Genomic DNA, 10,706 nt, shown 5'->3' on the forward strand with positions numbered 1-10,706 from the left:
GAAGTTAGGATTAAGAGTAGGTTGTACTTTATAGTCTTACATTTGCTGATTTTAATAGTTGAAGCTGTTACTTGTCTGTTGTTAAACCTTGTATTGCAATTTCAAAAATCGTTTCACTGCAGAACCTGTAATAATATATATCAATTTTAAGTATTTTCCCACCATGAACATGATCTAATACATGACTTGAAGGAACACGGCTACAGGGTAACAACCTTTACTGGGCTGTAATCTTGATATCAAATCTGAACTCTTGATATGTGACTATCAGGTGCTGGGTTCCACCAGCAAACAAAAAAAAGCAGTCCCAAGGAGTATTTATTTATTTAAATCCATTCCTTTATTGTTATTTATGGTATTTATAAGAAAGCTTTAGTTGAAATGTACATACACAAAAACATTGGTTTACTCTGAATGTATAAGCCGGAGGTGTCGTGGGAGGAGCGTTGCTTGAACTTGGAACAAAATAAACTAATAAAAGCAAATATGTCTATGTTTGCGTGTTGTTTTGTGCATGCAGCTCAACTATAAATACAATATTTCAAGTCATATCATTCTAAGACACATGGAAGTGTCAATTTCCTTTTTTTAGATGATTAAATTGGTTCAAGTTGGCTGAAAAGCTCATTTTTAGGGAAAATAAAATATTTCTTTTGAGTAGGATTATACATTATTATACAGGCACATAGAATTACAGAATTAAAATGTTTAAAACATAATTTTGCTCAGCAATTTATTACTATCAGTTGGATTTTAAGACATGTAGTCAAATTCTTATTTGATACTATAATGATCTCTTTTCAACTCTTCGAGGCTTTTAACAGGAGGAACGAAGCTTTTTGGATTTATTATAACACTTTTTTGCTGTAGGAGAAAAATCAGCAAGATTATTTTGATTAAATAGCAAAAAGGTAAATACTACAAATGAGCCTAACATGCAGTACATGTGCGGTATGAAGTCAGACAGATGCTTTCTGAAAGCAATAACATGAAACTGGTGTTTTCCAGCAGTTTTCTGTGATAAGATCGTCATGTAGTAAAACATCAGTGTGTTCAAATGCAAGTTGCAAGCTTACAGATTTAATCTTGGTGGTATAAACGTATCACATTGTCTTTAAGTTACAGTAGGTATGTTGGTTTGCATGTGTCTCTTTCAAAAATAAATACAAGCAAATGAATATGCAGAGCACCTTGCAAGAAATACACATCCATACAAGTCACAAGTTCTACTATGTGCAACCTGTTTTTATATTCCATTATTTATAACCGTATACAACTTCTACTTAAAAAGAAATAAAGTATCAGTGCTTCTTGATATATTGCACAAGTAAAATGAGCAACCCAACTGCAAACCAGGCGAGCTGAAATGCTCCCTACAGTGTTCAGTGACATGAAATACTTTCAACCATTACATGATTAAAAAGTGGTAATTTCATTACCAATTAAAAGCATCCGGAGGAATAGTAATACAGTAGTGCACAATGATTTTGGTTACAATCCACTGTTAAACATGCTGATTATCAAACACCATTTACTCTGTGGCCCCGCGGAGGTCTCCGACTTTTGTTTCCCTTTAGGGTTCATGATTCTATCGTCCTTAAACTGTGCACACCTGTGCAAACATCAAGCTTTGATTCATTCGTTTGGCTTTATTCAGCATCTGTGAGGTTTTCCAGGTGTTCCTTCCTGTTGGTGAAAACGCAGCGAGCAGCAGACAGCACCGGCCCGGACTTGGACGGGCTCAGAGTGAGAATAAAGCGGCTGACGCCCGTGTTGGGACACGGTGAGAACAGCTGCGACACCTTCTCACCTGCAGGTACGGTGCACTCCAGGTCCTCCACCAGGTGCCTGATGGCCATGCGGATGTAGGCACCGTGGCTCACGACCAGCGCGTGCACTGACACTCCCTGCAGGCCGTCGTCTGCTGAGCTTCCTGCGGAGGTTTGGGAAGCTGCAGCTGCTGACTGTCCAGCTGCTGCCCCGGCGGAGGTATCTGGACCAGCGGAGCTGTGCTCTTCCAGCATTTTTTTGTAGAGGACTTTGAGAAATGTTTTGAATCTCAGCTTCACCTGAAAGCAAAGTGACAGAGAAGCTTAAAGCCTGGTTTCCTGGATTCCAGCACATCTGAAAAAGTAGGAGTCAAATACTTGGCACAATCTAGGAATGGGCAATATTTTACCGTTCACAATATACCGTCAAAAAAATTCCTCACGGTAAGAATTTGTCATCTCGCGGTAAAAACGATAAATTGAGGAAATGAGAAAGAAAGAAAGAAAGAAAGAAAGAAAGAAAGAAAGAAAGAAGCCAGAAAGAAAGAAATGAGCCAGAAAGAAAGAAATGATCCAGAAAGAAAGAAAGAAATGAGCCTGAAAGAGAGAAAGAAAAAAAAAAGAAAGAAAGAAAGAAAGAAAGAAAGAAAGAAAGAAAAAATAAATGAGCCTGAAAGAAAGAAAGAAAGAAGCCAGAAAGAAAGAAATGAGCCTGAAAGAAAGAAAGAAAAAAGAAATGAGCCAGAAAGAAAGAAAGAAAGAAAGAAAGAAAGAAAGAAAGAAAGAAAGAAAGAAAGAAAGAAAGAAAGAAAGAAAGAAAGAAAGAAAGAAAGAAAGAAAGAAAGAAAGAAAGAAAGAAAGAAAGAAAGAAAGAAAGAAAGAAAGAAAGAAAGAAAGAAAAATTCCCGTTGATGACACTTTTTGTATTGGTATTTTTTTTATCGTCATCAGGATAAATGCCAGAAATGATCGTGATACATTCTTTAGTCCATACCGCCCATCCCTAGCACAGTCTTTATTTGCTTTGTGCTTATTAAGGTTTTTCTCCTCTAAGGGTTTTTATTAAGGTTTTCTAGAAGGTGAAATTATGACTTTTTCAGCTAAAACCCAAACTATGATATTAAAGCCCCTTCAATGTTTCACATTTACCGACGTCTTTCTATTCGTGGAAAGGTCTAAATATATCAGTGGAATCCAAAAACTGTCATTTAGCTGTCAACTTTCTCACGTCAAACTAAATGACTATGAATTCAAAGTCATAAGAATACCAATGAACGCACTCAACTCACCAGCTAGCACCTAATTTACTGAGGCACATCAGGAGAACTAAAGAACAAATCTTGTAAAGAAAAAAAAGAAAGGGAACATTTCCCTCTCTTCTAACTGCTCTGAAAATACACTTTTTAGAAGCCACTTAAAACCAAACATCTTACAGCTTATTCAGTCAAAAGCATCTGCTGCAGGATCAAAAAAATATATATAATTACAGGAAGAAATATCTGTCTGTCTTTGTGACTATGGCAGTAGACTGCTTGTTTCATCACAACTTTTTGCCATCCTGGTGATTCTTCATATTTCCTGTGTCTATACATTTTGCTAAATAATTTGAAACTGAAGTAAAGCTACAGATAGAGAGGTGCACTTTGATGGACTAGAGTCAGTACAGGTGCACAGCAAAATGCTAGAAAAGACTGTGGCTCGCTCATCTGAGAAACTATTAACTGTGTACAGAAGAACAGCACAAGTCCAATCCTAATTAGGACCCATGGTAGGGTCTCCTTCAACAAACTGATCCTGGAAGAGGAACCACAAGCTAGGGCTGGGCGATATGGACCAAAAGTCATATCTCTCGATATTTTCTAGCTGAATGGCGATACTCGATATATATCGATATTTTTTCTGTGCCATAATTGGGGTTTCCCCCAAAGCATTATAGCATAGCATCTCTGTTAGATTCATTTTTTTCTGAGGCAAATCCTTAAAAAAACAGTCAGTTTTAATACAAAGCCTCGTGTCAAATGTCACACAGGTACATTTATTAAAATAGGTCTGCACAATATCAAAATGTATAAAACAAATGAAATAAAAAATAAACTGCCTGCATATATAGAATAAAAATACTTCCTGAGGTTGACAGTTGTGCAAATAACAAAACATTTGTGCAAATCTCAAATAAAACATTCAAGTCAATTTGTCACAAAATAAGCTATATCAAAATCATTAAAAAAAAAATTTAATAATCGATATAAACGATATTGTCTCGTACCATATCGCGTTTGAAAATACATTAATATATATTAAAATCTCGATATATCGCCCAGCCCTAGCACAAGCCGCGGCTCAATAAGTGTGATAGATACATCAATGATCCCAGACACCTGTCACATTTCTGCAGAGCTGGGTCTCACCCCAAGAAAAGCTTGCTGATAAAAGGTTCTATTCTTCAACATCTCAGGAGGAAAAGCTGCTTCTTCAACACCATTCACAGATGCAGAGCTGCTGACCTCAAACTGGACCTATAGTCCTGCAGTGGACGGACACCTTAAACGGCCTTCAATTTCACTTACACACCCTTTTTAAAGGAAGAGGAGTCCGAGGAGTTCGGGGGGGGGGGGGCTTGCCTATTGCTGAAGCAAAGCTTGCTGAGTCATTGAGGACTCTGTAGCAGCAAGGCGTCCCACTGGCCTTGGTTATAAAGGTTGTAATGAATTGTGTGAAAGTCAAGGACAGCGTCTGGACTGGTAGACTGAGGTGGTGGTTCTTTTTTTTTGTTTGTTTTTTAAATGGCAACACCGCAACCTTGGAAGAGTTCACGTAGCAGCACTGTGGGCATTCACAAATAATGTAAATAACTTGTGTAATTAGTTACTCAATTCATGATGTAAATAAATATATGGAGTTCACTCATCTGTTTCACACTGAGCAAGAGAGCTCTCCCTAACTCCTGTCCCTCACATCCTTTCAACATTCTGCTCTTGTCTTGATTGAAAGCATAAAATTAACCAAAATGGTTTACAAGAACAACAAACTGAAAAAAAAATCATTGAGGAGCGACTTTACATTTTAAAAGAGCTGGGAAATACATGAAGCATAACCTTGCTCATGCATAATTTCACAGTGTCTCTTTGACAAATAAAGCCCTAATGTAATCTTAATGTGACACGTGAACCTGAAGAACATCCAAGAACTGAATGTAACTGAATCAAGCCATCATAACTTCTTGTAAGGGCTGTGTGACATGTCAGTATGTCCGCTGCTGCAGGTTTTTCAGCATTATACTAGTTTCATGAGGCAGTTTTGCAGGAAAAAGGGGTTTTCTTATTGCACTACCCATAAATGGGCACTTGGTGGCACTGCTCGACAACAAATCTCCATTGATTTGAAATGGAAAAGAAAATATCAAAGCAGAAAAAATACAACTGAACATCTAAATAAAGAAGCCTGCCTCCATCTGACTCACCTCATCTAAAGTCTCTCCTCCTGGTGGTGTGTAGTCACGACAAGACTGACCGGCAGCATTTGCCATGTTCTTCAGGTCCTCTTTATGACGCCCTTCAGCAATGCCAAAACCCTGCATGACCAATCAAATTCAGGGTTATTAAAAACACAAAACAAAACAATAATAATAATAATCTGGAGTGTTACATGTACAGATTTAATACTAAAAAGTATAAAATAAAACAGATCTTACCCGTTCTCTGAGTAACGGCTCGAAAACCATCTCCATGCCAGAGCAGTGAGTGTTGCTCCTCAAAATTATTTCAGCTGTCTGGTAAAGGAAATGTCATCTGGAAATTAATGACTCAGTACGTTTGCAAGTGCCCAAAAACTCTTTTATCAACACATTCACACCGTAACACTCACTATTACAATGTCAGCATGGGTGAGTCAAAGACCGCAGAGACGTGAATGCTCACACAACTATCCCATGTGTGGAAGTCATTTACCTCACACATCCTGTTTTTCTCCTTCAAAATCAGGTAATATTGTAACAGTTTAACAGAACAGTTTGCTCATGATGGGAAATGAGTGAGCTACACGTGTTCATGCCTCAGTAGGTTTCCATGTATTTGTAGATGGAGATATCTGAAGCTGTAATTTAAACACAAGATAATCGTTCATACATCTCTTTGGATCTTGTGATGAACAAGGCTTGTTGAGTTAAAGTAATAACAGACTGATGCTTCATATTACTTCACCCTAACACACCCAAAGTATTGAGCTATTGCCAGCCTGTGGGCTTGCATTGTTTGTAGTTGTGAAAAGTAATATACAAATAAGAAAAGAATGTGAATATTAATCAAAACTGAAAGACAAGGAGACATACACGGGAAACAGAGCCCTTAAATTTAACCCGTGCCTATTGATTAATGACAATCAATTACAGTCTTCCAGGAGTCTTGGTACTTTACCATACCAATAGAATTTTTTCAAACCATTTCACCTAACTGTTTTATAAATGTTGAAGATTTGTCACTAACATGTCATGTGACAAGGAGCCTCAGATAACAGCTTGTTGCACATTGTCTTGTTTGTTCTTCATAGTCCAGGATCCATCTTTCCCTCTATCCTGATAAGCCTCCCAGTCCAAAAAATAACTACCATCACCGTGTTTAACTGTAATGAGGTTATCATGCTCAAAACCTTGTTTCCGTGACAAACACTATTGTCAACTGTCAAACAATTGAATCTTTGGTTCGTCACAAATGATTTTGTTTTGTCTTTTGGAAAAATCTCAATTGGCCTGTAATGCGTCTGTTAGAAAGAAATTGCTCATGTCTGATCACGTTATCTTAAAGGTCTGATGAGTGCACCGATGGTTATCTCTGAACCTACTAACAGACTTCAACTCGCGTTTAAGGACTTCGAGGCTGCGTTCGGAGACTTTACTGCCACGTGAAATGTCTTGTACCTTGACACGATTTAGTTTTGAGTCAAACCTCCCAAGGCATGCATCTTCAACTGTGAAATCTATCACAGACAGGTGTAACTTTCCTAAATAATGATAATAAAAAACATTAAAGAAATTATTATTTGACATTTCAGTAATTTCTTTGAAATTAAAAAGATTGTTTCTCATTTTCTACTAAGGATAACTATGTGAGATAAATGGCAAGACATGAATCAGGTATAGGAAGAGTATAAGAGTTTGAGGACACGTAGCTTTGCAAAAAAAACAAAGATAAAGGTAGTATAATCATGTTATCTCAGGGAAATGTCAATGGCCAATAGAATAAACTTCAAAATTAACTTGTGAACTATCACTACAATTTATGAGTCTCCGTTTGTTCTCGTGAACAATACACAGATTATGTCCTACAGTCGTGCAAAAACAGAAAGCTTTACCTTTTTTAATTCAATATTTTGCACAGTATTTTTATGCAGTACGTACATGAGTACAACACAACCTCAGTTGACCCTACTCCACTTGACATGGTAATCTGTGTCATTACAAATATAAACTAACCCTTGAAGGTTTCATAGGATTTGAGAGGGAAAGTCATGGCCAGGTCCTACCTGGACAGCCCGTTGGAGGTTACTGACAAATACTTTGTCGAATGTGGTGTCTTTGAGGTACCGTCCCACCGCTTCCCCCTGCTGCAAACCCGTCTCTGACAGAGCCGTGTCCACTCCCTGACCTGCAAATGGACAGTTATCACTCGGTGCAACAATTCATCTTTCCTATCCCAAAGAAAATATACCGCACCGCATTATTAGGCGCACCTTCAATGAATTACGTATTTTAAACGTTTTCCATATATAAGGCGCACCGCATTATAAGGCGCACTAAATATATGGTAAAATACCGTACTATAGTGGCTGGGGTTTTGTTGCGTATCTACCTGATGGAGCTGCACTAAAGGAAATGCTACAAAATCCTACAGTAAATGCAAAAAAAAAAAAAAACAAGAAGAAAAGTACCGTATGTCAAACTTTATTAACAAAATAAAAACCAGCTTTGCTCCGTCTCGTCAAAGTCGCCATTATGCGAGTCAGCGTCGCTGCTGTTGTCTTGAATGTCTGTGACGATTCCTGACATTTTTAGCGCCGTTACTTCAGCGACACCAACTACAGTAGCTACAATCTCCCTGACTACAGTAACAGAAATTACCATAATGATCATATATAAGGCGTACTGCATTATAAGGCATACTGCCGGTTTTTTAGAAAATTAAAGGCTTTTCGGTGCGCCTTATAGTGCGGAAAATACGGTACATTAGATTAGATGGTTAGACTAGATTCAACTTTATTGTCATTGCACAGAGTACAAATACTGAGACAACGAAATGCAGTTAGTATCTTACCAGAAGTGCAAAGAAGCAGAAAGTGAGGAATATACAGTCGTATAAAAAAAATGAGGTACAGTGTGTGCAAATTGAGCAGCAGTTTTGTAAACTGTGACAAACTATGAAAGGATATATACAGTACAGTAAAGTAGTAAATTATGCTGAGACTATAAACATGAGAATATACAGTAAAAAGAACAGAATATGATTAAATACTGATGATAAATCTGATGATACTTGGCATACAGGCAAAATAAGAGGTATAGTAATAACCTTTGGTATATATTTTAACACATTTATCTTGTTCATGTTTTTTCTTTGTTTTTGCTTATGTCAGTACTCATAGTCCATGTTCCAGACCAGATGTCAGCACCACTCAAGGTGACCAAACTTACTTATGATTTTTGAAAAGATCCATGACTATAGATGATATTTTGGTAAGATAACTCTTCCTGAGTGGCAACTGTATCATAGTTATCAGCTCATGAAGTTACCCACCCCCTTCAGGTTAATTGATGATTCTAAATTGGGTTTATTATACATTTACTGTATCCTTGTGGTCCTGTGAGTATTCCAGTTTTTGTATTTTTATTTTTTGTATTTTGTGTCTCTAATGTTGTTTATAAAACTAAGCTGATTCTTTATCTCATTGTGGTGTCTTTTATGTTGTGTATTTGCATGATAAAGACCAGTTTGTGACATTAGCCTAGTAGTGGCTGTTATAGTTTCATATGAGCCTAATGATGCTCTTCTAGTTTAAGCCTCACAATAACCTGTAACAATGATATAGTATGGGGTATATTATACATTTCCTGAATCCTTATGGTCCTCTGAGTATTCCAGTTTTTGTATTTTGTGTCTCTTTTGTTCCTAGATGACACAGGGCTAAAATATATATCATTTAAGCAAAAATTGTGTAAAAATGTGTGTTTTTTATAGTTTAAAGAGCTGCAGTGACCTCTATGTTGGTCAGAAAGATTCACATCTTAGCTTGAATGAACGCTTAAAAGGTCCCCTTTAAAATGATACCAAAGACAATATTGTGAAACATTGACAGATATCCTGTACACGAGTCTAAACCAGGATATGCACCAGCATCTAAAGTGTAATTTTCTGAACTTCATGAGCTGATAACTATGACACAGCTGCCACTCAGGAAGGGTTATCATACCAAAATATCATCTATAGACATGGATCTTTAAAAAAATCACAAGTAAGTTTGGTCACCTTGACTGGTACTGACAAGTGAAATTTTGGGCTCTGGCCCCTGGACTATCAGTATTCAGAAGTTTATTAAAAGTTTCTTATAATATTGAGTTTCACCTTGCAGCAGCTTTTCTCTGTTGTAGTGCGTCTCTCCACTGCATGAAAACAAATCAAAGTAATTCAGTTAAATTCACCCCATTAATCGGCTTTAGGAGGAAACAACAAGGTTGTGATTTAAAATCTGTTCAATTCAGTTTGTTAGTCAACGTGACAGACGACAGAAACCGTTCAAATGTGAGGACCTGTCAACCGACATGCCTCGCTGACAACTGAAAGGACACAGGTGGTATTTGTGATACACAACACAAACGTCAAATCATGAATATAGCTTTTGAAAAATAAGCCACTTACTGTCGCACGAGGGTTAAACTGAACGTCAACATTTTCTACAGGTCTCCTTCCACTTCCGGGTCGCGTCATACGTAGACGTGCGGCGTAGCGTCTTACGTCATGGCGCACGCTGCAGTGTAATTTCGTGGCATTGAAACTGATTTCAAATTATTTTGGAAGAATGTGTTGTTTGGTGTTTTTGACCATGTTACGATTAGAACAAAGCCAAAAGAAACATTTATTATTAATTTGTTGATTATCCTTGCAAGATTCCACATCCACAAATCAAAATTCTTACACAAAAAACCCTCTTTTTTTACTTTTCATTGTGAATTAAATCAGTATCTGGACTCTATTAAGTTTTCTACTAATTCAAAAGCAATCAAAACCATAAATGTATGTAAATGTTTTGGCTTTCTGTTATAATTTCATCCCCCCTGGCTGGTTATAATGTGTTGTGCTTTTTGTTTTGTTTTTTATTTGAGTTATACTCTTTATATGTTATAATTCAACGTGAAATTTGCATAATGTATTTGCAAAAATAAAGTTTTGTTATCATTGTACTGTTTGCAAATGTTAAATAAATTTTTTTAAAAAAAAACCAACTTTTGAATTTGATGGCAAGTTCACATCTGAAAAAACACTGGAAACAAGGGAAAAAGTAATTGTACATCTCGTTGAATTAAAGGCACAAAGAATTAAGCCAGTTCTATGGCTATATATATATATATATATATATATATATATATATATATACTGTTCGATGGAAAAAATAAGCTCATTTAGAATCTGAAAAAACACTTGAAACAAGGGAAAAAGTAATTGACACAAATCAAAAACAACTAAAGGAGAATTTGAAAACCAAATGCGTTAATTGACAAGTCACATGAGTGAGAATTAAAGGGATACGGAGCCTTTCAGATGTGAAGCTGGACAGAAGCGACTACATGCCATCCTCTCAACGCCCAAAATCTCAGAGGAATGATTTCTATAACACCTCAGTACTACTGAGGTGTATCCAATAAAGTGTCCACTGAGTGTATTATACATACAT

General features: G+C 36.8%; 1 protein-coding gene across 1 annotated transcript; it reads right to left on the reverse strand.

The window, feature by feature from the left end:
• Positions 1-324: 324 nt before the first annotated feature.
• On the reverse strand, positions 325-9,751 carry LOC133424309 (fructose-2,6-bisphosphatase TIGAR B-like). Its single transcript, XM_061714821.1, has 6 exons — positions 9,674-9,751; positions 9,380-9,417; positions 7,287-7,408; positions 5,461-5,538; positions 5,230-5,340; positions 325-2,069 (listed from the first exon to the last, which is right to left on the reverse strand). Exons 1-6 carry the CDS (start codon positions 9,703-9,705, stop codon positions 1,650-1,652), a joined length of 801 nt encoding a protein of 266 aa, XP_061570805.1. The 5' UTR covers positions 9,706-9,751; the 3' UTR covers positions 325-1,649.
• Between the last annotated feature and the right edge of the window lie 955 nt (positions 9,752-10,706).

This window comes from Cololabis saira, chromosome 23 (assembly GCF_033807715.1).
Source record: "Cololabis saira isolate AMF1-May2022 chromosome 23, fColSai1.1, whole genome shotgun sequence".
In the NCBI taxonomy this organism is placed as follows: Eukaryota; Metazoa; Chordata; class Actinopteri; order Beloniformes; family Belonidae; genus Cololabis; species Cololabis saira.

Coding starts and splice junctions, on each gene's coding strand:
- LOC133424309 (XM_061714821.1), bottom strand. CDS start 9,705: ATGTTGACGTTCAGTTTAACCCTCGTGCGACA. Junction 9,418..9,673: donor AGTTTAACCCTCGTGCGACA/GTAAGTGGCTTA, acceptor GTTTTCATGCAG/TGGAGAGACGCACTACAACA. Junction 5,341..5,460: donor AGCCGTTACTCAGAGAACGG/GTAAGATCTGTT, acceptor TTGGTCATGCAG/GGTTTTGGCATTGCTGAAGG.